Here is a 27,951-nt window from a genome sequence, read left to right on the forward strand (position 1 = left end):
TTACATGTCACTGGTCGGATTTGGTTTGATTACATCTTCTGCTGTCAGACAAGCTTCCATGATCTCATTAAATCCAGCATTCCCCACGTTCTTGGCCAGCTAAACACCACAACACAAACATAAAATCAACAGTGGTGCTAAACTAATTACATTTCGCAACTCTAAAGTACCAACAAATAGACTTAGCGCATTTATTTAGGGTCCATTTGATCTGTTTTGCTTCTTCATAATATCCCAATCAGCCTAACAATGTATCTTGGCATTCAATCAGAGACGCAAGCCTTTCTCACTGTGGCTAACAGTTCTGCAGTCTTGTGTAATTGCTTTAATGATCCTAAACTGCTGGCCAAAAACGCTTTGGTCTGAAATCATGCGTGTGGAATGGCTCCCAAAGAGCCCAAGTGATTTGAGCAAACCCTATAAAAATTTCAAGCATGAAGGCTGAATCAAAAGAATCCAGTGCAAACCAAATAAATAAACCCAATATGAGGCTTACAGCAGCAGTGCTGGAGAATCTGTGGAGATGCACTCTGTGAAATCAAAGATCAAACACTAACCAAGACCTCTGAGGTGCTGAGAACATCTAGTGTTAGTGACTGGATTCTGGAGTAGTGAACGCCCAGCTCTCGGTGGATCCCTGAACACTCGATGCACGTCAGGATGCCCAGGTTGGTGGAGAGCCATGTGGGGCCTGAGGGAGAATGAGAGAGAGAAAAAAAAAAGCTTGAATAGCTTTAACAGAGGCTTTCGATCAAGAACCTGTGACATTTTACAAAAGATGAGCCTGTCCTCATTCCCACAATGCATGACACAGAGTTTTATGATCAATTATGCAGATTGCTGGATCTGAATCGAGCTTGAAAGTTTTTTGATCCTAGAAAATATTTTGGGAAGTAAATAATTTAAAAATTACAGTATATAATAATAATAATAAATGAATGTTATTGGTATTGTCATTGTATTACATTATTTTATTAAATTATGTAATTATCCTTATTGTTGTAGTAATTATCTTTATTGTAATTGTATAGTAATTGTTTAATAATAATTTTATAATTATTATAACTAACATTATAAGTACGTTACAATACTATTTTACAAATTCATTGAATTTCATTGATGTAATAATAATAATTATTATTATTGTAAAACATTATATTTAACATTCATTATTATTATTATTTTGAATAATAATAATAATAATAATTTTCGCATGCTGTAGTTGTCTTGTCAATCAACAAGACCGGTCCAAATGGAGCAGCCCATGCAAATTCAATCCTTATAACAGAGTTCCTTTACTACCAGTCTCCACCTTGTTCTTCCTGTGAGCCAATTCAAAACAGCCCCCCCCCCCCCCCTTTCTCCACTTCCTCCTTCCTGTCGGGTTCCGGGTCACTCACCGGGAGCTCCGCAGTCACAGCAGACGTCGTTACCCGCCATCCGCTTGACCTCACCCAGGATGGCCTTGGTCAGCTCCTGCACAATGTTATTCTCGCCAACATGCTGGTCACCCTTAAAGGCGTTGTTGAGTGCCTCCTCCTTGCTGTTCTGCAGCACTGAGATCCATCTGAGAAGAGAAGAGATGCATAGAGATCATGAGGAATAAGAAACGCAGAGCACTTACACACATTGTACTTACAGTAAAAGCTTTTAGAGCATTGTAGGGAATCAAGGCTGGGGAAGAACTCAATTTAAACTAGTTCAACTACAGTCTCAAACAAGTTCACTACACTAGAAGCAACTAGCAAAAAGTAGCTAACTATGTTAAGGTTAAGGGGGAAGCATTTTTATCAATGATTAATGATTATCCAGAGTTAAAGTATTTATCGGTCACAAAAACAACCAGGATATTAATTAGAGGAACGGTTTCAAACTTAAATAAATACAGATAATTGTATACAAAAAAAATCTGAAGAATAATAATTATTTATTTCACTACAAAAAAAGAAGTGATGTGCTTTGCAAGGAGTTCAAGGAACGCAAACGAATGTTGATTCAAATCAGTGAATCATTTTTTGAACCAGATTAAATGATTAGATTTTTCAAAGTCTAGTTTGATGACTGTCCAGCTGCCCTCAGTTGTCTTACTTGTTGGGGGGAAAACAGCTAATTACCGGAAGAGCTGCAGTATTTTGGTACTTTCAGTTAGTTATTGCCTAAAACTGTCGGGAATGTCCCTATGACAGGTTTTCCTCTGAAAACGGAGCAGGAACGCACAGACAAACACACTTACATTTGACACTCTGGCTCATCCTCTGCTTGGAAATGGTACGTTCTGTCATCTAAGAGTGAAAGAAGAACAGAAAGACTTTGTTAGATGAAAGCACAAATAGACTTCGGAGAAAACAAGTAAACGTTTGACAATAATAGATCTGTTCAGAGCCCTATATTTTGTCCATCCCTATATTACTGTGCCCATCATACATGGATGTGCTGCTTTTGAAATCTGAAGACAGGATGTGACTTTTAGCAACTAGAGTTGACTTGTTCAGACTGCAAATCAAAACAAAAGTTGTATAGTGTTTTCTAGCCTTGCGTAATGATCCCTTTTCAGATGGATTTGTACCAAAAAAACAGACATGGCCCAAATATTGGTACATTTTTGTAGAAAGATTGTGACATTTTTATCTTTCCTACATTACCTGACGCACTATATATAGACAATGCTGCTTGTTATTAAATGTTGTCACAGGCCTTTTCAGTTGTCCTGGCAACCACTGTTGGAGAGTAACTAGCTACATGCATCACGTAATTTAATTACAAAGGAAATGTAAATCTGTTACAGTTACTGGGAAAAATGTGCAATTAAATTACAGTTACTTATGAAAATGTTAACGATTACAAAGGGGATTGCATCTAAATATTATCTCTTTTTTTCTTTTTTGTTTATTAATACCGTTTTTGCCTTTATTTTGATAGATTTATTTGATCACACAACAGCTACCAAATCCACATTGGTGCTTAAATCTCTAGGCTACAACCGGTCTGAGAAGATCTCAGAAAAATCTAGTAAAAGTAAAAAAGAGTTCAAGTCTAGTTGGCTATGCTTTAAAATTAAATTGTCATCATGATTATTATCGTGATGAAGGATTTTGAAAGTCTGATAATAATCAGTGTTAAGTATTTCTGTAAGGTTAACCCTGCATGGTTTCCATTTTTGAAAATTATTAACAATTGAAACAATCGTTAGAAATTATGCAAAGTAATTAAAAAGTAATGAAATGTAATCAGTTACATTGCTTCAATAAAATAATTGAAAGTTACACTACTTATTACATTTTTAATAACTTGTAAACTGTAACCTATTACATTTCCAAAGTAACCTTCCCAACACAGCTCCGACTTAACTTTCTTTTAAAACATTCAGAATTTGTCTTACAAAACTTACCACAAAATCTTGTGGACAAAATAATAAGTAGTTATTTTATTATTATTATATACTATTATAGTATTTACTAATATCTGAAACTAGATTCAAAGATTTTTATATATATATATATATATATATATATATATATATATATATATATATATATATATATATATATATATATATATATATATATATATATATATTCAATTTTAATTTTAGATTAAGTTTTAATATTTTTATGTGCTTTTATCATTTGTATTTTTTTCAGCTTTAGTTTTAGTAATTTTAGTATTTATTTCTGTTTATATTTTATTTCTAAAATATCCAAGTTTAGGTTTTTCATCAAATTTTTATATTTTATTTTATTTCAGCTTTATTTCAACTGATAAAAATGATGATAATGGTTTTAGCTGATAGTCTGATGAATAAAGTTGTGCTGGTTAATGGAGAGGAAAACTAGAGTGACACTGACAATTCATTTGGAATGAAGAAGACTGAAAAAAAAACTAAAGAGGATGGAACTGGCAAGATAAGCTGAAATACTCCCACTCACGGAGGGACACATAAAACTGAACTTGTTTTTCTCTCTGGCATTAGTTTCCTGTGGTTAGATGAGATGTTAAAGGAAGCACAGGGACATGGGAGAAAATCCCTCAGCCAGGGCCAGTGTTTCCTCAGCCACTACTTCCTCATAGATAACAACAACAACACTGTTACTCTGTAGCCTTGAATGTTACATCGAAACTCTACGAGCCACAGAGCTGCAAGACTCCATACTATTTTGTGTTGGGGAGTTTTCCTCCTACAAGCTCTCCATTTACACAGTATATAAACAAAATTCATAATTAATGTCTGATAAAACAAATAACCAAATACAACATATAAATGATTATATACATATTTGATTTATTTTTTTTACTAATTTGTTTTTTTTTTTTCTTTTTCAGATAATTAAAAGATCAAAAATAGACTTTCAGTTGGTTGATTAGGATCTCTTAATATAAACCTCAAAACAACTTAATTCTCCTACTTTTTTCTGTACTGCTGCTCTAACATTTTTGCCCTCAATGCTCTCAGTTATGTCTTTAGCAGCCAAGCTTTAATTAAGTTTTACAGAGCTCCCATATCAGATTTATAAATGTGTGTGTGAAGTAACGTTGACGGGTGTAACCATACGGGAGATGAGGTCAAAACTTTTCTTCTCCTCTGGGTTGTGCTTCACTTGACAGGTGAGAAGATTGAGTTTGGCAGGAGGTCTGTTAGCCTGAGACACAGAGAGAGGAGAGGAGAGGAGAAAGAGAGAGAGCAACAGTTACTCTCATCTCAACATACAAGCCTAATATCATGATTTAATGTTAAAACTTTTAAAACTTAGCTGTTTTTGAGCTAACAGTTTCATTTACACTGACAATTTTTTTTTAATCATTATATTACAGCATTCATTTTAACACAGAAAAATTACTTTTATAGTAATGAAAATCTAACAAGAATAATTACATGGAAATCCTGCATAAAAAACCCTAATGGTCCTAAAACAGATCCCAAAACATCTTTATAAATCCCTTCATAAATGATAATGCATTTGGCTCTCTTTTACATAAATATACTCTACATTGAGAAATTGAGAATCGGCCACAGCAAGAACGTCTTAAAGTTTCACAATCAGGCCACAGGCTGATGTTGATGTGCTCCAGTACAAGGTGTACAAAAGCAGCTACTGAATTGCTCTTTTATTCTACACTTCCTGTTATCCTCTCACTAGTTGTCTTGGTGACAAGGAAAGTTTTCAGATCTGAACAACACTGAGGCCAAAGGAAATGCCTCTGGAAAAGACAGTAAAAATGACTAATGATGTCCACTGAGAGGCTCGGGTTGAAGGCTGAAAGTCTATTGAATTAGCACTGCACTAATGAGGAAACTGCGTGATTTATCAAAGATAAGTATATCGCAGGTGCTGTGGCTAGTCCCCTTTTTAATTAATTAATTTATTTACTATTTTTAAATCACTATTTTATCCTTCACAAGTTCACTTAAATGCACTTACGATGTGGCAAATTCATTTTTAAAGCATGAATATTCCCTGTGGGCTCATTAGCATGATGGCATAAATAATAATTATCATAATAACTATAATAAAGACTCTTTTCTTTTGTTATTAAAGGATGGGCAATTTAACTTTTTTCCCCCCATTTCAATCCAATATCAACTGCTTCCGAGACCAACATAGAAGATTATTGAAACCAATACCTAGTAAATGGAAAGTTTTGGTGATTTCGGAGGATAAAATGGGAAATAAGTATACTCATGTAACATGATATTTGAAAGCCGTCACGATTAACACTGCAAGACTATATTTTTAATCCAAAAAGGAAAAAGAAAATTAACAATAAAAAGGAACAAATAGTTCTAGCCCTAAAAAGTACAATAAATAGTACTAAACATTTATGTAGGACAAGAACTATTTCTTCCTTTTTTGTGAAATAATTGTATTATTTTTTAATTTATTTATTAATAACAGCTAATGTTTTCATACATTTATTCTCATGCAAAAACAAAAAAGCAATTCTCTCAATACATCAGCAATAGTAGCATCAATATTTCAAAATCCTTATGCCCACCCCCATTAAAATTGCAAGTTACACCGCAGGACACTGTTGTCACTGCTCCACTTGACATTTCAACTACCCATATGTTAGTGCATGTACACATAAGCATGAAAACTAATCAGATACAAAGAAAGTCAGAGGTAGGTTACGTACCGTCCCGTGCGAGATGGTCAAATAACCATTCTTCACTGTGCACTTTCTCTTCTGCCACACTTTCCGCAGCCTGAGGAAGTAGGCAGGAAACCGTAAAAGTCACAATGACTACTGAAACGTTAAATACGTGATCAATTATGCAGGACGGACTTTACTCATTGTAACGAATGTGCATTAACTCACTGTATGGCTTTTTAATGCACACTATGTTATGTGATCTCAAAATATGATTACCCATCACTCTTCTTGTAAAGGTTCCCGCTGCGCTCCGTCCCGTGTTCTTTGTTACCCTGAGGTTGGTGCAGACTGTAGGTGGCGCTCTGTCTAACCTGTGAGTCCTATGAGGAGAACAGATATGTAAATGTATTCTCTGTACACACAGCAGCAGTGAACCACCGGCACGTCAGCAGTCAGAGGAAGTGAAAAGCAGTGTTTTTGTATGGCAGTGTTGTCACTGCAGTGAGGAAATGGGAGCAGTGGGTTTCAAGTGTCCCCAGGGAGCTGAGCTCATTTGGAAACGCACTGCTTTGGAACACAAGGCTCTGAGCCAGTAATGAGAACACTGCCATTTTAGTACTAATGTTTTGAGTTGGACGAAAGCCAAAATGGGCTGTATTTTGACGGTGTGTGCTGTATAAAGCTCGGCTTAAATATAGTGCCACATCACTCAGGGTTGGATAAAAGACATCAGCCGCCAGCAACATTGTATGAACTGCACTCAGAGCCTTAGATTTAATTAATCTGCACTGCATGTTTGTATTTCTTTTCTTTTACATTTTGCAACCAATTCCAGGAAACGGCAAAGGCGCAAGTATGATCATGTATACCAAGCAGACACTTACTCTCCTAGACTTCGTTGCCAAAGGACGGTAGCATTAAAGAAGAGAACAGAGCATTCTTCAGACAGGTTACAAAAAACATTTTGCACACTAAAACAACATTGCTATATACTGCAAAAATGTATCAAACATTGTGTGACATCATTGGCCAGGTATTCTTATGTTATGGCTAATAATGGATTAAAAAAAAATCTAGAGTATGCAGCCAGAAATGGAAAAAAATGAACCAAGTCTATGATGTCTATGGAAAAAGTGTACAGTGCCTACAAATTAAAAAATAATAAATAAATAATTGTGGCCAAAACCAATTAGAGATGGATGGATGGACAGATAGGCCAAAAATAAATTAATTTGACCAAAACCAATATGATCACATATCTATAATCCTAAAGTAAACAAGGCCAAAAATAAATAAATAAATTGTGCACTCCTATAATAAACAGGGATGTTATGTCTAACCCAGACGGAGAGACAATTAAAACTCTTACTTGTTCACGTGGAGTTAAGAGGATTGTTAACTTCTGATTATTTGCATTTAGATTAAATGTGTGTAATCATAAACGCCAACGCTACTTGATTGAGGAAACACTTAAACGTCTTGGGAGTGACTAAAGCTTAAGAGGGTGAGAAAACTGGCAGGAAGATAAGGCAGTAGAGACTGATGACCAGTTTCCCCATTCAGTGTTTACTGAGCAGAAGTCCTAAACCATTTTAATCAAGAGCTATAAACGCACTGTGAATAGTGCTGTGGTTTGTGAATTGCTGCGAATTGCGGGGGATTTGATTTAAGAAAGGACTAACCTCCTTCTGCTCCACTTGCAGAGTGGTCTTTAGCACGTCTCGTAACTGGGTTAGCTGCCTACGTTCTTCATCTTGTACCTGTTTGATCTGAACACAGCAGTGGAAACAGAAGGTTTTATGAAGGTAAAAATGGGATTTGACCAAGAGATCAGTGGTGTGAGCCAGTATAAGGCATGTAGCGCTTCAGAAGAATCTCTCACCGAGTGCAAGTCTGTGGCGAGTTTCTCTATTGAGGGTTTGAGGTTGTCCACTGCTTTGAGACCATCTTGAAAGAAGCTACAACAGAAGACATAATGCCAGTTAACTTCCAAATAATTAAAAACACCCTCCATTTTAGTTGAAGAAGTGATAAAAACAACACTGGAACAACATAGGTTTTTGGGCAAAATATTCTCCATATAGTGAACTTCAACAGGGACCCAACAAGGTCCAAACTGCAGTTTCAATGGAGCTTCAAAAGGCTCTACACAATCCCAGCTGAGGAATAAGGGTCTTATCTAGAGAAACGATCAGTCATTTTCTAAAAAAAATAAAAATGTATATACTTTTTAACCACAAATGCTTGTCTTGCATTAGCTCTGCGATGCTACTTCCGCCTACGTCACGCATGACCTTTTCAACATGATTACGTAATGCATGAAGTCGAGCTAGTTGGGCCCTATGAAATCAGGTTTATTTTTTCCCAAATTCCATTTTTTCCATTTTAATTTGTGTATTCCATTTTTTTTCCCATTTTAATTTTTCTTTACTCCTTTTTAATGGTTAAATTAAATATTATTATTCAAAAAGCATGTCTAAATTAAAATCATGAAATTTATACAATGTATATATATATATATATATATATATATATATATATATATTATTATTTTTTATTTTTTTGAAAAATGACATGTTTCTCTAGATAAGACCCTTATTCCTTGGCTGGGATCCATTGGCTGGGAGCCCTTTGAAGCTGCACTGAAACTGCAATTTGGACCTTCAATCTGCTGGCTCCAATTAAAGTCCACTATATGGAGAAAAATACTGAAATGTTTTCCTCAAAAACCTTAATTTCTTTTTGACTGAAGAAAGAAAGACATAAACATCTTGGATGACATGGGGGTGAGTAAATGATGTGTTCAAGCCTTTTTTTAAGAGAAACATGGCCAGACGTACTTGCACTGTGCATGAAAGTATTTGATGAGATTCTGAAGCAAGTCGACACCTTTCTTGATCTTGATTTCATTGACTTTGAGGAGGTACTGTAACAAAACAATAGAGGAGACTGAAGCACACACACCACACAGGAAATGCCTATTACAGGATTCACCAATGAAATGAGTTGCCTCTGACCTCACACATCTGAAGCTGAAAGAAACGGCGCTCCTTCTCCATCTCCTCTGCTATCTCCGCTCCACTGATCTCCGTTCGGATCATTCCGTGCTGTCGGGCGTGCTCTTTTTTCTCCTTCTCGATTTTAGAACTGCGTGAAACACACAGACCACCTTAAAAAAAATTCAGATACACAAATCGCAAACACACGCACAGGAAGCACTCATGCAGCAGGGCATTCTTTTTCATATGCTCCAGCGGCATATTGTACCCCACGTTACGGATGCAGCATTTCCTCTGTGGGGAAGGAGGGCCCTGCTCTCAGACACAGGATTCCAGAGAGACCCTCATGCGTTTGGTTTAGGCCTTAATACGCTCTTAGCTGAAGCAGGCTGGCCATTTCTGGAACCTCTGCTTTCAGAGTTTGAAGCCTAGCGAGGAGATGTGGTCAGGAGATGGCTGAACACTAGAAGCCATTTCCAAAAAAACATTTCTAGTCAGTGAAAGTAGAAAATGAAAAGGTAAAAAAAAAAAAGATTGTGATAAAATGCATCAAGCACTGAATGAAGTCATGTGTTAGCATGAGGAGCTGCCTCTGACAAGAATTTTGTTTTCTGTATTAGGTTCAGTGTTGGGGAGAAGCAAGACTATTAACTTAAAGGGATTGTTTAACCAAAATAAAAATAATTGACTAAAAATGTTATGCATTTCTATCCTCTGTTGAGCACAAAATAATTTTAGTTAGTCTAATGAAAATCATTGGCTTGGTTCCCAGCATTCTTCAAAATATCTTATGATCCACAGAAGGAAAAATCTTTTTTTTCCTTGAAAGTTTTGTTACAACATGAGGGTGAGTAAATGATGACCATCTATTATCTTAATGTTTATAATTATAACTTATAGTTTTAATTAATTTGTATGAGCTTTTTAAATTCAATGAATCATTTCATAAAGTTGCTGATCATTTTGTTTTGTGTTTTATTGTGTTTTGTTTTGTGTTTTATTGTGTTTTGTTTTGTTTTTTATTGTGTTTTGTGTTTTATTGTGTTTTGTTTTGTTTTTTATTGTGTTTTGTGTTTTATTGTGTTTTGTTTTGTGTTTTATTGTGTTATGTTTTGTTTTGTGTTTTGTTTTGTGTTTTAAAAGCCAAATTTTATGGCTATTTTCATGGCGAAAGCAATAAAATAAATTATATAAATGTTACAACCTAATGAACATTATCTTTGACAAAAACTCCAAAATGTGGTGTAGTAATCGTTGTTTAATGAAATTAATTTATTTGTTCTTGTTTCATTTTCATATACTTCAAAAAATGTTTAGACTTTTTGTTTTAAATTCATTCAAAGTCCAAAAATATAACCTCTTAGTAATAATTAAATATATTTATGATCAGCTTGTCACTGAGATGTCTGTTTTTTTTTTTAGCAGCTTCCCCAACGATTACTTTAGGTATTGCATCTGTACATCTGACAGATGGAAGAAATAAGCTTAAACAAACTCCCTCATGTCAGTACATCACTTCCACCGATGACTGTAAAGAACAGTCCACCATTTTTCATGACAAAGATTATGTTCAATTTCAAACTAGTTAAAATCAAAACACAAAAATGGTGGAGTGTTGCTTTCATCTTTGGGAGAAAGAAACACGCAAACAAATAAGTAAATATGAATCATGATTTGATGTTTCCTGCTGTTCACCTGTACTTCTGAGGCACCACATTATTTTTAGTGTCAGATTGATTGTCTCTTAAACAAACACAGCAAGATCTTCAGCATACTCATTAGCAGGATATTTGCACAAATGAAGCCTGCAGCTCAAACTACGATTTGCGAGAAAGGCGAAAGCTTTGCACAGACACAGAGATTGAAGTGAACTCAAACTGTAGTGGCGGTGACGATGAAAACCAGTTTAATGGAGTCAGGGCCAGTGTCACGTTAGAGGGTGATTTCGTTTCTTTCTGTCTGGAAACATGAAGGTATCGTCACAATCAAACACAAGAGATTATATCCGGCGATGGGGGTGAAATATGTAGTTGACTGAGCAAAACTGCCGATGATGGAAAACAGCAATGATATTACAAAAGACAGCACCTGGCTTCAACGGTGAATCAATTAATCAAATGACGCGTTATAAGAAAATATATTACCCTTTCAGTAAAGAATGTCCCTTGCAGCTTGGAAAATATATAAAAAGTGCTACATAAATGTCATACATTGTCGCATGCACAGCAATCAGTGTGATAGCAGAGGATAGGAATACAGGAAGTGAGGTGGTAACAATGACAGCTCATTATCCAGAGTGCTGTGCGCTACTGATCCCTCATTTGACACTCAGGACACTGACATTTCCTTTCAATTTAATTAATTTTCGGACTAAGATTTAAGCAAACATGCTTGACAGAAATGAATGAATTCTTTGAAAATCTCTTACACTTTAGTCTCATAGTCTTTCCAGGCTTTATCAAAGGGCTTCTTCAGATCCTGCAAAAGAAAGAGAGGGGATATTCATTAGACATGGAGTATGACTCAACTTTCATTTTGACATCCGCAGCTTAACCCAAATAACTGAGAAAAAAAAAATAAACAGGCCAGAGCAGAGGTGTCATCTCACAGAACCAGACGTTTTACTGTCAGCATAATGTCTGGTCCACACTGTAGATGCAATGCTTTTTTTTCTGAACATAATGATATGCCTTCAGCATTGTCACACAATTCAAAGTTGGCTCATTGGTTGTGTGCTGCATGCACTGAAGAACATTAACACAACATATCAAGGGTGTTTAGATTTGATGCATCAGCCAGCCAATCAGATTGGAGCTTTTTGTTTTGCACAAAAATGGCAAGGTTTGAAGCTTAGACCAGCAGAAGAGTGTAATAAATTCACCACTCAAATGCCAAGCTCAGTGTACCCATCACACATGATGTCATGCTCACAAAGAAAGTACCTGATGTAACGCCAGTGCGGTATTCTGTAATGACATCATCTGATAGCTTTAGGGAAATTCTGCTTGTGCAAACAGAGCATTCTCCAGCAGCTCTACTGAGGGTTTACTCTAATAACAGAAGGCTGTGTTTGTAGAGGGACTTCCTAAGAGTCCTACTAACTCTGTTAATGTGCTTCCATAACAGATGCTGTACACAGCTTGAGTTGTGCTGAAAACAGTCTCATCTGTGCTAGCAATAATGGCTTAGTAAGAGGAGTCTGACAAGAAAATGATTTCCACATTGATTCTCCAAAAATTCCATTCTTGAATCAATGTAACAAATTAGAAGAGATGAGAAGTGCCCATTTTAAGGGGTCCTATTATGCTCTTTTACAAAGTCTTGATTTTGTTTTAGGGGTGTACTAGAACATGCTCTTATGCTTGGTGGTTCAAAAAACGCATTATTTTTCACATAATTTACATTATTACAACACCGCTCTCCCCAGCCTGGCACAAACGGCTCGATTAGTTCCGGGTTTGATAAAGGCCCGCCTTCCGAAAAACGAAATGTGTTGTGATTGGTTAGCTGTCCCAGTGCACTGTTATTGGCGAACAGACGGCGTTTCAGTACTGCCCCACCCCTTGCCAAAGCAGCAATTTCCGTCTGCTCCGATATAGTTAAGGATGGCGTCAATATTGCCATCAACTTAAGCTGGATTCAGACCCCGAGAATACTGAACAAGAGGATCGTGCAGAACCTTTACACGCACGGATATTGCAAAACATATTAGAGTGGTAACATTATTGTTGTTTTTTCTGAAGACAGCCGGTTTCCTTCAGAAATAAAGTGATATAAAAACACCCGCACCGGGTTTCGATTTTTAAACGTGCAGTGCTCAAAATCTATTTATGCATTGTGCAAGATGATTTAAAAAAAATCTGATTAACTGAAGAAATAATCAAAACAATTAAGCAATTATCAAAATGGTGGCTAGTTGCAGTTCTAGTCTGGGGCTGTTTTTAAAACAGTTTGAATGAGAGTGATCTTTAGGGCTCATTATAGGATGGATCTCGCCAAAAGGACCACAAAGGATTCAGAGAATGACCGTTCAGCAATTCAACCTATTAACTCGTGAACACAGAAAAGAGTGGACGTAGAGGGAAAAGGGAGACATTTCTGAATGGCATTACACACTGTTTCGAGCTGCTTCCTGTTGCTTTGACTGAACTAGAAATCATCATTCCTCACCACACAGAACCAGGATACATATCTCAAACAAGCTGAGTCACATAGTGTCACCTGGACTTTCAGACCGCAACATCTATAAGCCAGAGGGGTCAAAAAACCTTGAGTGGGTGGGTTTCACCGCTCAGCGGTCTTCAGCGCTGACATCATTCCCTCTGAGACCGACAAAACAGTCTACACCAGCAAAGCCAGTCCGACCGACTGAACAGAGGAAGTGTCGTTCACAAGCACAAACTGTAAGACAATAGATCCAGCTGAGGAACAGACAGCACCATCATCAAGTTGAGAGGTTTTGGCATGATGTCAGCTCGTCTGTGAGTCGGTTTTATGAGGATTGCAATTCCACCTCCCTCAGCATTTTAGATGACACGCAACTCAGGGTCAAGAAATGGGAATGTTGGGGGGGGGTCAAGCTTTCTGACATATTACAATCCCTAACCATTTACAAATTGAATAAATTCACATTAGTTATCATTGTTACATTCCTCCCCATCTAAAATAGTGAGAAGGTAACAATAGAGAAAATATGAGAATTTAACAAACACGGAGAGTAACAGGATCGTCTGACAACTTAACTGAAAAATAAGTCGATTTTAATTAGACATAAGAGAAATACAACAAGTTCTAAACTTACTAAATAACATATGAAACAAAAAGGGGCAAAAAAACACAACAAAAAAAACACGACATTAAATGTTAATATATTTAACAGACCGTAAATCCAAAGACAGGTAACAAAACAATTGACCTCGTAATAACACCAAAGACATTTCATTTCAAAGATCCATTTGCTGATGGATTAATGAGGCACAGGTTCAGGTTAATGACTGGAATGACGGCCGAAGACAAGGCCTGTAATCTCCCCCCATTAGCGGCGCCCCCCTACTGCGCTCTGATGCTGACGCAGACCGTTCTGAGACCATTAGCACTCCATAACTGCAGCTGTCCGTGTCCTCCCAATCACCTCTACAACAAACTGACATAAAGCACGATTTACATCTTCTTCTGGGGTGGATTTATATGGGAATTTGTTTTCACCATCATTTTAACTCAAGTCAGTTTCCTTGGCATCCATCAAGTAAATGAAGTAAGGTAATTGTAATATTATTCCTCATAATTGCTTTATATCTCACTTTCTTCTTTTTTTTGACAATTTCATAAACTGTGATTTTATGGTCACATTGTGACTATTCTTTATACATAAAATAAAATTGAAAAAAAAGTTGTGTTATTTTAATAAAATAAACATTATATTATATTATAATACTTGGGATTTAAACAAATTATAAACAAACCCTTTTCTGCAAGAAAATTCAGTCCAGTTTTATGCGATTTGTCTGTTCAAACCAGCAGGAAAAAACTGTGAAAAAACAGCAGACGGACTGAATAAAAAAGCAAATGCACTTTCTGACAGTAGGTGGCTCTTATAAGAAAAGCAGGAATCCTCCACTTAACACAGTACACAAAGTGCATGCTCGTCACAGAAAAGAAAACAAGATAAAATAGTATTTACAATTTTACTTTAAACAGCTGATTTGATTTTTGTATTTGCTATGCACTAATGCACCACCAAGTGATAGTTTTATGTAACAGTAGTGGCTCTGGGCATGTGACCAAAAGTGTGAATCTCACTGGTGTGATGGAAAACAGATTACAACACCTTTCCCTAAAAAAATAAAATAAAAAAAATAAATAAAAATAAAAAATAGGTCACTGTGTAGGTCCAAACACACCTGTTCACTATTAAGGTGCAATTAATGCCTGTAGGGTCTCACTGATTCAGTTAACCGTGCTTTCATTTTTAACTACACATTTAAGGAATCACTTCTCCCAGGCAGAATGTCTTTTTCAGCCCCATCACAGCGAGACTGAGAAAGTGAAGTCTCCAGGGAAACCAGACAAGGAGCTGAGTGAAGCGCCTCATTAGGAGTAAATCACATCAGTCTCCCCCTAAGAGCTAACAAGCCAATCACATGGTGCAGAGAAGGTCAGGAGGTCACGATGGACATTAATGAACTGAAGTGGCCTGGAAGGACATTCTGAGAATCAGTTCAGTATAGAGCTTCTACCAGCTGTCTTCTGCTCAAGCGTGTTCATGTGAGTGTAAACGGACATACTAAGACTGGTACTAGAGTTTCTGCCAGACATATTCAACCAACAGCATTGGGGAACATTGTGTTTGAAAGTAGAATGTTGCACTGCTATTTAATTGAGAGTCCCAGCCATATCTAGGCACAACATTTTTATAGACGCACAGCCTATATCAGCCTAACTCGAACACTTCAACAATAAATATTATATAATACATAAATAATATGCATTTTAATATATTTAAATAAATATAATTTAATAATAACTTCCAAAAATAAAATAAAACATGCACAAAAATCCTCTGGTATTATGGTGTAATTTCAGTCACTTGCAAAAGGTAATTGATTTCGCATGAAACTCGAAACCTGTGTGCCAAGGAATATTATCCATCCATTATGTATTGGCTGACGTGCATGTGTCTGAAACACCTTGAGACAAGCACTGATCAATATGCTGCTGAAAAACTGCCAAATAGCAAAGAAAGAAACAGTTTATTGGTTTAAAGTAATGAACTTACCCCTTTAACCCCTTTCAGATCTCCTTTCAGCAGAGTGTCCAATGGGAAGGTAATGATGTTATTCATGTTCTGAAACTAGAGTAAAAGCACCACATTAGAAAAATCTCTTTCTTCCCAGCTGTGCAATTGTCTTTCTATAATTGCAATCAGAGATAAACACACAGAGCAGAGACGAAAAAAAAAGGTCTGTTGCAGCAGGAGAGAAATTAGACGTTTTAAGTAGTATTCATGCAAACACAATGTTAGTGGAATTATTCATTAGCTTTCGCAAAAACTAACAACAAAATATCCCAAATCATAAATTACACAATGACCGATAATGTTCAGCTCAACTAATTTGAGGTAGCAGCACTAGTAACTGCTAAAACACATTTATGAAAGTTGATCCACCCAGTAGGCCAATGACTCCAGATCAGTTGTTGGGCCCAGAGGTCCAAGCACATTAACAGCTGGAAGGTAAGCTATCTGAAACCCATTTGCGCTATAAAAAAAAAAAAAAAAAAAAAAAAAAAAAAAAAAAAATATCACATAAAATGCAATAAATGTCCTCACCAGGTTCTTGAAGAGGGCTGTAAGCTCCTTTGTGAAGACTGAGAACTTCAGGAAGGCTGACCCCAAGTCAGGGTCATCTCGGTACACACAGTTCTCTCCAAACTTCTCCAGAGCTTGAGTATACTGCTCCTCGTTCTCCACGTGAGCTACAGACAGAATGTGAATGTAGTCTATATCACAACTTAAATCCAGCACTGCTTTAAAACATGGGTATTTTCATCAAATTAAAGGAATAGTTCACCCAAAAACAAAACCTCCGTCATTAATTACTCACCCTCATGTTGTTCCAAACTCTTAAGACCTTCGTTCATCATTAGAATACAAATTAAGATATTGATGAAATCCGGGAGCTTTCTGACCCTGCATATACAGCAATGCTACTGACATGTTTAAAGCCCAGAAAGGTAGTGAGGACATCGTTAAAATGGTCCATGTGACATCAGTGGTTCAACCGTAAATGTTATTAAGCTACGAGAATACTTTTTATGTGCAAAGAAACAAAAATAACAACTTTATTCAACAATTTCTTCTCTTCTGGGTCAGAAAAAAAAAATTGTTGAATAATACCGTTATTTTTGTTTTCTCTGTGCACAAAAATATTCTCGTAGCTTAATAACATTACGGTTGAACCACTGATGTCACATGGACTATTTTAACGATGTCCTCACTACCTTTCTGGGCCTTGAACGTGTTGATTGCATTGCTGTCTATGCAGGGTCAGACTCAGAAAGCTCTCGGATTTCATAAAAAATGTATTCATTTGTGTGCTGAAGATAAACGAAGGTCTTACAGGTTTGGAACGATATGAGGGTGAGTAATTAATGACAGAATTTTCATTTTTGGGTGAACTATCCTTTAAATATGGCGACTAAATTGTATGTAATGAACAAAAAAAATTATTAAGCTTTGCACAAACAAATAAGCCTAACATTCTCCACAGTCGCAGTATAATGTTTGTCTCCCCTAACTTATTGTTCTTTCCAACTGTTGGTTTCTTTCCTCACGATTGTGTTGTCATGTATATGATGTATTCCAGCATTATCAGTTACAGTCCACCTAATCACATCAACTTCGTCCAACCATGGACACACAAAATAGCCTATTTATTGTTTTAAGGAGTCTTTTCCACACTCTGCTCATTGTTATTGTACAATGAGACAAAAAGACCCTGATAGGGCCTGATGGAAACTTAAACAAATCCAAAAACCCAGAACTTCCTCTTAATTCCATCAAACTCCCAGTTGACGTCCTCTCTAGGGGCAAACAACAAAAGATGGAAAACAAGCAAGCGTGTAATTCACTCGTGCAATGATATTGCAAACTCCCCACAGATTGTCTGCAGGGAAAATGTGTAATTTACAAGTACAGACATGTTATAAAATGTTGGGATACTACATTTTATACTAGTCAATGTGCAAGCCTGTTTGTAATCAACACCTGGAGCTTTTCAAGTCTCCCTTGTGGGTGACCTTCTTCCCACAACTAGTTAATGTTATCACCAAGAATAGCGATGCAGTATAATTATACAGTCGATCGCCACTTATGAATAATTCATAAGCTGATTTGATTCAGTGTAGCTTGTGATAGTCTCCTTGAGAGCTTTCTCTTTAGGTGACCTATTGTATCTCGATAGTTAGGACACAATGGGACAGGAAGTGAGGTGGTGGTGCGCTATCACTCTAAAGCCAGTCCAGAACTGGGGTCATGTGGCGACAACACGGAGCAAAACAAAAGGAAGACCTGGAGACACACTCCAGCAGATCTGAGCACTCATGTGCTTGAGCAGACTTGGAGCGCTGCCCAGGTCACAACAACAGGCACGGTAATTAGATACAGGCTAATAAGGATAATGGATATGTGAAGGCCATACGCTGAGGAGATTCCATTCAAATGAAAGCACTGTTCTTATACCTGATTGGGAAAGCAGGGATAGGGCACCCTTTTTGTTGAATGCCCTTTTCCTGTATAGGTTGATGAATGGCTACACCTGCTTCAATAAATAAACACTTGATAACTACAAATGAGAGCGCACATGTGCAGTATATGCATCAGTAAAACTGCTAACTCAAGCTCAAACTTAAGGAGTCCAGACTTCTATTAGTTGTATCTCTGTAGTAGGCAGGATTTGAACACTGAAACTAGTGAGTTGCATCACCGTTTACTGTAAAAATAGTCAGATATCTTCTGAATGAACATCCTGAATGACACTGAAAATATTTGAGATGTCATCATACCATACAAAAAGAAACCTAAAAGTCTTCACATCAACCCATCAAAATAAAAGTTTAGTTTAACTTGAAGAAACTGTGACAGAAATATTGCTTAATGTAATGATAGTACTACTACTAGAAATACAATTATTTTGAAAACATTATCTTTAAAGGATTATTTACCAGAAAAAATATTTACCAAAATTTATTTACCAGAAAAATTTAAATACACACAGTATTTATGAAAATAAATATTTTTTTATAAAATCATTTAATTAGAGATGCTTTTGATTATTAACATTTAATGAAACCATTCAAATGGAGTCCAAAAAATGAATGGGAAATAGAATTTGCTAAAAAAAAAAAAAAAAAAGTTGAATTTGAGAAAAAATATATATTTCTTAGGGCTTTAAAAATGCCATTTATTTTAAACATTTTTGATGAATGAAATTTAATTTAACCATCAAAACAGAGTCTAGAAAAATTCAAATGGAAAAAAAAATGGAATCCAGAAAAATTTTAAAATAAATGGAATTTGGGAAAAAATAAAACTGATTTCTTAGGGCCCTAGCATGAATTATACTTCAGTTAAGACACAAATGTTCAGCATATGCGTACAGCCGAACATAGCCTTTTCAAGTATACTCCATTTGATAGCATATGCAAACACATACACACTAGAAATGATCATCCTATATTTCATAATGTCTCTCTTGCCCCCATTCATGCAAACGCTTGTCAATGCTGGTGTCTATTATTGTAGCAATATCTAGTAGATTGTTTTTCCATCTCTCCACAATTCCTCCAAAATATAGTTGTCTTAAAAGGCAGCATAATGATTGCAACAGCATTCAAGTTGGTAATACACTTAAAAATGATGCCCGAGTAGAGGCCTCAATAGTGTGGAACAGACTGAATGGGTTATTTTACTTACCCTAAATGAGAATTAACCCTCACTTACCAGAAGGATTTCCATTGGATTACTGTAAAAGTGTTTTCCTTCACCAATATGATAGGCATTAAGTTAATGGAGAAATTTCTCTTTGACCAACTACTCGAGTACTCAGTCACACCCCTTAGCAACAACATTCAAAGCTCATTCTTAATCACTCTGGATGACAGCCTCTGCTAAATACATTAAATATCATTTGTAAATGTAAGATATTGGATAGATTCATCATTTGATCGAGTTATGACAGGCTCTGAAATTTAAAACCTGAAACACACCTCAGTCTCTCTCTCGAGCCCCCCGTGAAGTTACAGTCACGCTCTCGAACAACAGGAGGAAGGAGAGCAGTGGGAGAGAGTCTGATTATGAGTTGTGAAGACCCTTTCCTTCAAACCACCTGCTGCATCACATCTCATTACAGACTTTCCTGACTCCCTACACCAGTTTTCCATTGATAATGCCAGTGCCATTGCATTCTACCTATTTTTTACTGATGAATTTTCTGGGCTAGGAAATATTTTTTTTTTACTATTATTATTATTATTATAATCATTTTTAAATTTACTTCTTCAGAATTTAAAAAAACTCTTAAGCCTCTTAAAAGTCCTCGTTCGTACTCCTAACAATTTTGGACCTTAAGACCTCTTTTAAAGGTTAAGATGCTTTCTGAATTACTTTTTTCTTTACTAGGTAAAGAAATAACTTCGTTATTGTCACTCTTTTCTTTAAATTTTAAGAGGAAACACCCACATTTCTAAGAATTTTCTTACTAGGAGCAACTCTTAGCACTAAGATTTTTCATGAATACGGGCCTTGGTCTTTACACTGCTCATAGTGTAACCCATTAAATATAACTATAACAAAAAACATTTATTAATAATAGTTATAATAATATTATTGCACTTTATTTCATTTTTTAAATCAAATAATAAACAAAATAATAGTGTGATAATACTATTATATTTTAAAATAAAAAGGGACTATTAAATAAAAATACAATTATCTTATAGTAAACAAAGAAACAATGCTAATATTTACTTTATATGAAATTTCATCATTTTTCAAATTAAAATCAGCAAGCTTTTATTTTGTTCTAGCTTAGATTTATGCTTTCAGTTCGTATAGAAATCTTACACAGTATTACAGTTTGTCTATCTAAAATGATGTTAAGTGTTAATAACAGCTGTCTACCATGTCGGTACAGAAATGCACTGTCTGAACTTATTAACATTGTTAATTGAAAAAATGGAAATAAAATAAACGTTAGAAAACAAACTGATTACTAAAACTTAAATGTTTCAATTGAAGCACTAAAATTACTGACTAGAAATAAATAGAATCTAAAACTTAAGTAAAACTAAATCTGAAATAAAATAGATTAAACCTAAACATTATTATTAAAAAAATAATAATAATAATAGTACATAAAGAATACAAAAATAATACTACTTTCAACAGTTTTAAGCAATTCTAAGTTATTAATTTAATACAATTTATATTTTCTATTTTATTTCATTTTAGAGCTTATTTTAATAGCAAACATACACAATTCATAGCAATCAGTTCACATATATAGTATTTTTAATCAGATAAAAGCATGCCATCCAGAACTGCTGAATACCAAACTCCACCTGAGCCTTAAGTCTTTCACAAACAAATGCATGTGAGGCTTCGCATTTTCTAGCAGAGCTTGTGATCTCCACACGGTTTGACATTCACGGTAGGGCTCTTCACATGCAGGCTGGTTTCCAGCTGATGCCGCCGCTAATGTTATGACAGTAAATCTCCAGGCCAGGCGGTGTGTGTACAGCCTCAACACAGGCTGTGTTTGGCCTTCAAACATGCCGTCTTGTTTTCTGCTGCAGTGGCCGACTGCGCATTTGGATACGCCTATTGTTTTTAAAGCGACATATGAGCTCTGCACATCTTCCGCTCATCTGCAACAGCAAAACTCTGGCTCCTCGCTGTGTCCTTCCTCACAGTAACTCAACCCTAGCAGGCTTTCCGTGCTGTGGTCGTCTGAATGACAGTCTGTTGGGAGAACAGAATGACTGCTTCATTTGCCTCTCTCACGGTCACCTTCAAAATCACTCGCATAAAAATGCACCAGTTAGGGCAAAGAGTTGAGTTTTCAGCATTTGAAACGCACTATTACACACATAGTATACAACTGTCTTCCTTATCATTTTTTTTGTTTTGTTTTTTTATGGCTACCTACTTACTGAGCTTATTTTGTGGTTTCAGACGATGGTGAACTCTGATGAGTCTGTAGTGGAGGAGGGGTTGGTCCATGTGAGTAATGCGTGAGTCATTTAAACACCTGAGTGTACATTGCACCTGGTTTATAAAAATCCCCCCTCATATGTCACAATCTACTGCTGGAGCTTATATAGATTCAGGTCAACATGTTTTAATGCTAAATAAATATAATTAATACAATACAATAATGAAGGTAGTTTCAATACTTGTATTTGAGTGGACATTCCAAGAGTGCCAATATTTTGTTTAACAGCACTGGGATTTTTTTTGCCATCTCACTCGGCTTATCTGTGTTTTTGTGTGCCCCAGACAGACTGTCAGGAGATTTTCAGGGTATATTCTTATGCTAGGAGGTTGTGATAAGTAGACTTTCTTTATGAATGAGTTATTTGAATCACTCAACCGATTCATTCTGGAATGAAATGGCGCTTTTCCACTGCATAGTATGGCACGGTACAGTTCAGTACGGCACACTTTTGGGGGGTTTTCCACTGGGTACAGTACCTGGTACTTTTTTTAGTACCACCTCGGCAGAGGTTCCAAGCGAGCCGTACCGTTACCAAAACGTGATGTGTAAACTCTGCTGATCACTGATTGGCCGGAGAGAATCGTCACTGCCTACGTCATTGAACTTGCGGCACGAGACACAACAGACCCGCTAGATTTCAATCAGCACAGTGAAGGACCAAACAACTGTTTTGAATGGGCGCACCTTTTTAAACAACCATAAATGGCTGTTTCATTGTCTGTTGAGGAAGTACAGATGATCCTCTCGTGATAGCCGAGGAACAGATCCAGCGAGAGGATGGAGCGACGCGGAATTAAAACGTTTTTCAGGAGCCACGGCAGTAGAGGCGGCGCAACTATAACGACATGTGAATAATCCCGCCCACTTTAAAGCAGTACTAAACTGCAGTGGAAACACAAACCGAGCCGAACTGAGCCGTTCCGTGCCGTTCTGAACCGTGCCGAGCCGAGTCGTACCACGCAGTGGAAAAGCGCCAAAAGTCTAAAAATTCTCTACTATATAGTAGATTTAAAACGGTATGTGACACAGAGATTTTGAAGTGCACATCTGGTGCATTTACTATCCCATGAGGTCACAGGAGAGGAGATATGAAAAATTAATGTTAAAGTTAATTAAAGAACTAGGCTAGTAAGTGTCCTATAAACTGCATGTTGAAATTAGACTAACTTAGCAATTAACCATGAACACAAAAACACACCACAAATGGCTTTTATTGGTTTATTTAGTTAGCAAACATGTAACTATAATTAAGTTCTTTCCATCGATCAATTTCTTACTTTCACAATTAAAATATTTCATGAGGTTAACTTATAACCTACTTGTGGTCAGTCTGCACAAGAACATGCTTGTTTCCTTTGCGGCTCCTTTAAATACAAGACCAAGCGCTTGATCGTCAGAGCGTCAACTAATCTTTCTACAGCATCGCTGGCAGGGCGGCCAGAGCGAATTTTGACGCTCTCACCAGCGGCGGTGTGAACGCACAGTTACAGGTTTGGAACGACATGAGGGTGAGTAATTAACAACAGAATTTTCATTTTTGGGTGAACTAGCCTTTTAATGATCTTTAGAGCAACGGTACTCGTCATCATATAATAATGACTAATTATAATCAACTTTTGGCAAGAACATTCTCTTATTATTTATTAATTTTATCTACAATTTATTTATAATTTAGCATTACAACACACTAGCAACTGTCAATATAAGTGTAGAAACACTCAGAATACTTCAGAAACCTGGTTTTCATTCACGCCTTGCTCTGCTAGAGATTTCTTACTGTGAAACGCTCCGACACCTGATGCCAGCTCAAGGTTTCATTATTGGCAAAAGCCTCCAGCAGGCCTCAGGCTCCAAACAGACACAGGAAAGATGCTCCGGTTCTATCAGAATCTCATCCTCCTTCACTTTCTTCCATCCTCTCTAGACAGCTTGCAGATCGATGTCTGCGATAGACACTGATCATCATGCATAAATAATCCAGGACTGTAAAACAGAAGTGCCTGTTTCTTGGGCTGAAGTGAGAATGCTCTGACGTGTCAGGAGTGAGAGCTGATCTCCTTCACCTTACTGAAGACACACTGGCAGCTTATTTAATAAATGAGATGGCACGTGAAGAGACAAAATAAACATACTAAATGTAAACACTGTGACTTTAAGGAAACAGACTGTGCTTCTTTAGGATGTTTCTACATTATTTATTTTTTGGCACAACTGGCACATTAACACTTTTGTCGTCCTGTGCTCATCGCAGCATCTGCTGAGATAATGAAAATATATGTTAAATTCAAGAGGGTTCAAACTCCTCACAGTGAATTCAACACTCCAGCAATGATTTTAACACACTCTCACTGTTCTCTACAGGTGTGAATTACACCTATTTCTGTAGCTCTGCACGTGACCCAGCAGTTCAGAGCGCTCTGATCAGGAGATTTGTCTCTTGCACGTCAACTCTGAGAGATTTACGTACATCCTGGGCTGTCCGGTCTTTCCAAAGCCAGCTAAGAGCAGATGTCCTGTTCCTCACTGATAACACAATGTGTTAAGAGCAGAGAAATTAATCAAACTCACCCAGAGTCGCCAGCCTGTATGCAGAGATTCTATGATTTATTACTGCAGAGCAACATGACGTTCCTATGAGGGCTTATGTAACACGGCTTCCCTAATGAATAATCACTTTATTAGACATTTTTTAATTCGTTATGATGTTGTATATTTGATCATTCATGCACATTTCCCCTATTACCATTGTCATTATCTAAAGTTCACATTAAGGTGACCATTAAAAACACTTAACATTTAATAACACTGAACTGGTAAAAAAGTTACCACTTTAGCAAATCTCAAAATTAATATTTATTTTTCATAGATGTTGTGAAACCTAATTTCAATTGTAGCAATTAAAACCACTGTTTTAATTCTGTTTTATTTTTTTTATTTAGACAAAATATTTAGTTTATTCTTAAATTACATTTTGATGTTTGAATTTAAATGAAACTGATTTTAGTTTTTAATGTTTTCTTATAAGACAAAACAGTCTAAATTGACAAAATAGTATAACATTAATATCAGCCATGGTTTGTTTGTTTATTATTTCTTTCTTTCTTTCTATTAGAATATGCCAAAATACTTTGTAGCATTTATTTGGAGGTTGCCTTGTGATACCTAAATACACTTGTAGCATTTAATGTAACAACTAAAATTAGTTTTCAGAGGTTTTATTTTATGTATTTATTTAGCCAAAGTCGTATAAAATATTAATATCTGCCATTTTTATATCAGAATGCTGTGATGCCTAACATTTAAACTGATTTATGTTTTTAGTGTTTTATTTCAACAAAAAAATGTTTTGATGCCTTGTAGCATTCGAAACAAACCAAAATACGAGCAATAGCCTTCATTTAGTCTAATATGCAAATACGGTATGGAAATCTAATATAAGTCAGGTGTGTTTAGATCAGTAAAATGCAAATAAGGATCAGGTTTGCAAATTGTTTTCAACAATACTCCATGGAATTTGAATTTGCATAATCAAATGAGTCCAACAGATCCTGGCGGAGTGAAGCGACACAAAAGCAAACAGGAAACAATAACGGAGCCACGGCTCTGGGAAGCCCATCACCACGTACGGGTGACAGATAGACATGAAGGGTGCGTCCTGGCACAGCTGTCCCCTGGGGTGTGGGAGACAGCTGTCCCGCTTGAACAGAGCCAGCAGTGTTCCTGGAAAAGTGTCGATCAGCAGAGCTCGTTCGTCTGGGTCTCCTTGTGCAGTCGAAACAAATTCAGCGTGTGAATGAGCCGTGTTGTCATAGGCAGAGACAGGCGGCACAATGGAGAGCTGCTCAACCTCAGTACCGGCAGCCGGTACAAAGAACAGCCCTTCAGTAGGCGCTGATAACTGGAGCCATTCAATCGAGCATCACTCGGAAACACTCTAAAACACTAATTATATTCCGGGAAAAGTGCAACTCATGGAAGTCGCCTTCTCCGGTAGGTCAGCGTGAAGATAACAGCCTGTCAGTGGCATGAAGTTAACGCTGGATCCTAAACAGACACTTCTCAGTAAAGTAGCAAGCGATCGTTTTTGGTTCTGAGTTTTATTGTCAGCAATTAGGTTTTGTTTTGCATGATGTAAAAACAGCCCCACCTATAGTGAAATCTAATTTGTCCTTATAGGTTGTCATTTTGCAATTCCACTTTTAAGTTGACTTTTAAGTCACGTTTTATATAGACGAGGAGTGGTAATTCAGTCCAATGACTTTTTAGTGTGGGTGCCCGGGGCTTCTGTCGCAACTTGCACTGATCTAAATTCATCTAATTTTATCGAAAAAAAATACACTGCCTTCTTTAATAAGTTTGAAAAAAAAAAAAATAAGTATTTTTTTTTTATTAAATATTAATGTTTAACAATAAATAATCTAATATTTATTTATAATACTTATGTGTATTTGTAAATATCAAAATAATACAGTTTTAGTATTAAAATATTAATACCAAATAATTTTAATAAGTTAAATTTTTAGCAGCAAAGCACAGTTACTATAGAATTTTTTTTGTGCAACAAATTTACTGGCTTCAACAATAAATACTCAAAATAAAACAAAAAGTCATTTTTAAATCATTTTTTTCCAATATTTCAATATGTAATATTTATATTTATAATATTAAATATTGTTTTTCTCTCAAAATAGTACCGTTTTAAACACATAAAACATTAAAAGCAAATAGTTTTAATATCAAGGTTTTTTTATTTTATTTTTAGCACGGCTGCTACAGCGATAGAAAGTGTGCTTGTGCAAACAAATTCACTGCCTTCAACAAAAAAAATTTTTCCTCATTTAATATGAAATATTTAATAAATATTCAAAAATATTTAACGTTAATTTTCCATATGAAATAATTTTTATATTAAAATATTAATACTAAATAATTAACTTTTTTTGTGTTTGTTTTTAGACAGCAAAGCATGGCTGCTAAAAATATTACTGTTATACTAGTGTAAGATAGCTAACTAACTAAATAAATAAATACAAGTTAAAATGTCAAAAAAAAAAAAAAGTCACTTGCTGGACGTCTAGTTGACCATCCGTCTGCCCTATGCCTAGTCAGTACATTGTATCATTGTATCTCTTCATATTTCACTCAGCACTTGAAGAACCCATAGAGACACAGAACATCTCTAAAAAGGGAAATCAAACAAACTACTAAACCTACTCTCAGTTTCATTTTAAAGGACAAACTCTATCATGTATCAAAAGTGTCACCTATAGATAAAGCAGAGTACATTCCTCGTATCAGATGGATGCGCAGATGTGCTCCAGAGATTTCCTGACTGTAATCCAATCAGACTGCGGCCACATCACGAGCCGGGATGAGATGATGAATGACAGAGAGGCGAGGCTGTGAAGAGGCTGAGATCACTTACCCAGACCAGAGGTGTAAATGGCCTTAACTGACTTCTTCATCTTGTAAAGGACACTGCGGTCCACATCCAGGGCCTAAACACAGACACCGAAGAGAAACAGAGAGATATAATATGTGCATCCCAAAGCCTTTAGGACATTAATACAGATGCACATTAACATCAGTACTACTGTACCACACAAATTCATCAAAGACCCTTAATTATCTATACGTTACGCTAAAATATGAATCTTGTGTGTGTGTGTGTGTGTGTGTGTGTGTGTTCATGGGGGGCAGACCCTGCTGTCTTCAGTCTGCAGGTGATTCATTATTCAAAAGCAAGCACCTAAAAATACTCCCAAACAATCCCTGCACTACAGGAGCAGCGGAAGTCGGCAGGCAGGACTGCACAGCTGAATCTGTACACATTCACGAAACAAACCTCCCCAGGAGCACTGCAGGATGCAACGCACACACACACGCACACACACACACGCACACACACACACGCACACGCACGCACACACACACACAGCAATATGGCCTTCAAGAAGAGTGCAAAGCATAAGCAAGAAAATAACACACTTTAAAGCCTAAATCTGAGTCAGAGTGTTGTTATTGTACACATATGATTCAATTCATTTGATAAATATATATGATGTAACCACATTTATTTGGGTCTGTCT

At 36.3% G+C, this 27,951-nt stretch overlaps 1 protein-coding gene across 1 annotated transcript in view; it reads right to left on the reverse strand.

The window, feature by feature from the left end:
• Positions 1 to 27,951, reverse strand: part of LOC306850267 (arf-GAP with SH3 domain, ANK repeat and PH domain-containing protein 2-like) — a 59,432-nt gene that overhangs the window by 13,432 nt on the left and 18,049 nt on the right. The window contains exons 2-16 of the mRNA XM_079385804.1: positions 27,288 to 27,360; positions 16,417 to 16,562; positions 15,865 to 15,939; positions 11,518 to 11,567; positions 9,108 to 9,237; positions 8,931 to 9,016; positions 7,973 to 8,048; positions 7,773 to 7,859; positions 6,367 to 6,470; positions 6,133 to 6,202; positions 4,550 to 4,637; positions 2,234 to 2,282; positions 1,401 to 1,567; positions 558 to 691; positions 5 to 99 (exon numbers count right to left, since the gene is read on the reverse strand). Coding sequence (XP_079241930.1) covers positions 5 to 99; positions 558 to 691; positions 1,401 to 1,567; positions 2,234 to 2,282; positions 4,550 to 4,637; positions 6,133 to 6,202; positions 6,367 to 6,470; positions 7,773 to 7,859; positions 7,973 to 8,048; positions 8,931 to 9,016; positions 9,108 to 9,237; positions 11,518 to 11,567; positions 15,865 to 15,939; positions 16,417 to 16,562; positions 27,288 to 27,360 — 1,430 coding nt within the window. The remainder of the gene's footprint in view (positions 1 to 4; positions 100 to 557; positions 692 to 1,400; positions 1,568 to 2,233; positions 2,283 to 4,549; positions 4,638 to 6,132; positions 6,203 to 6,366; positions 6,471 to 7,772; positions 7,860 to 7,972; positions 8,049 to 8,930; positions 9,017 to 9,107; positions 9,238 to 11,517; positions 11,568 to 15,864; positions 15,940 to 16,416; positions 16,563 to 27,287; positions 27,361 to 27,951) is intronic.

This window comes from Barbus barbus, assembly GCF_936440315.1.
Source record: "Barbus barbus genome assembly, chromosome: 30".
Taxonomy (NCBI): Eukaryota; Metazoa; Chordata; class Actinopteri; order Cypriniformes; family Cyprinidae; genus Barbus; species Barbus barbus.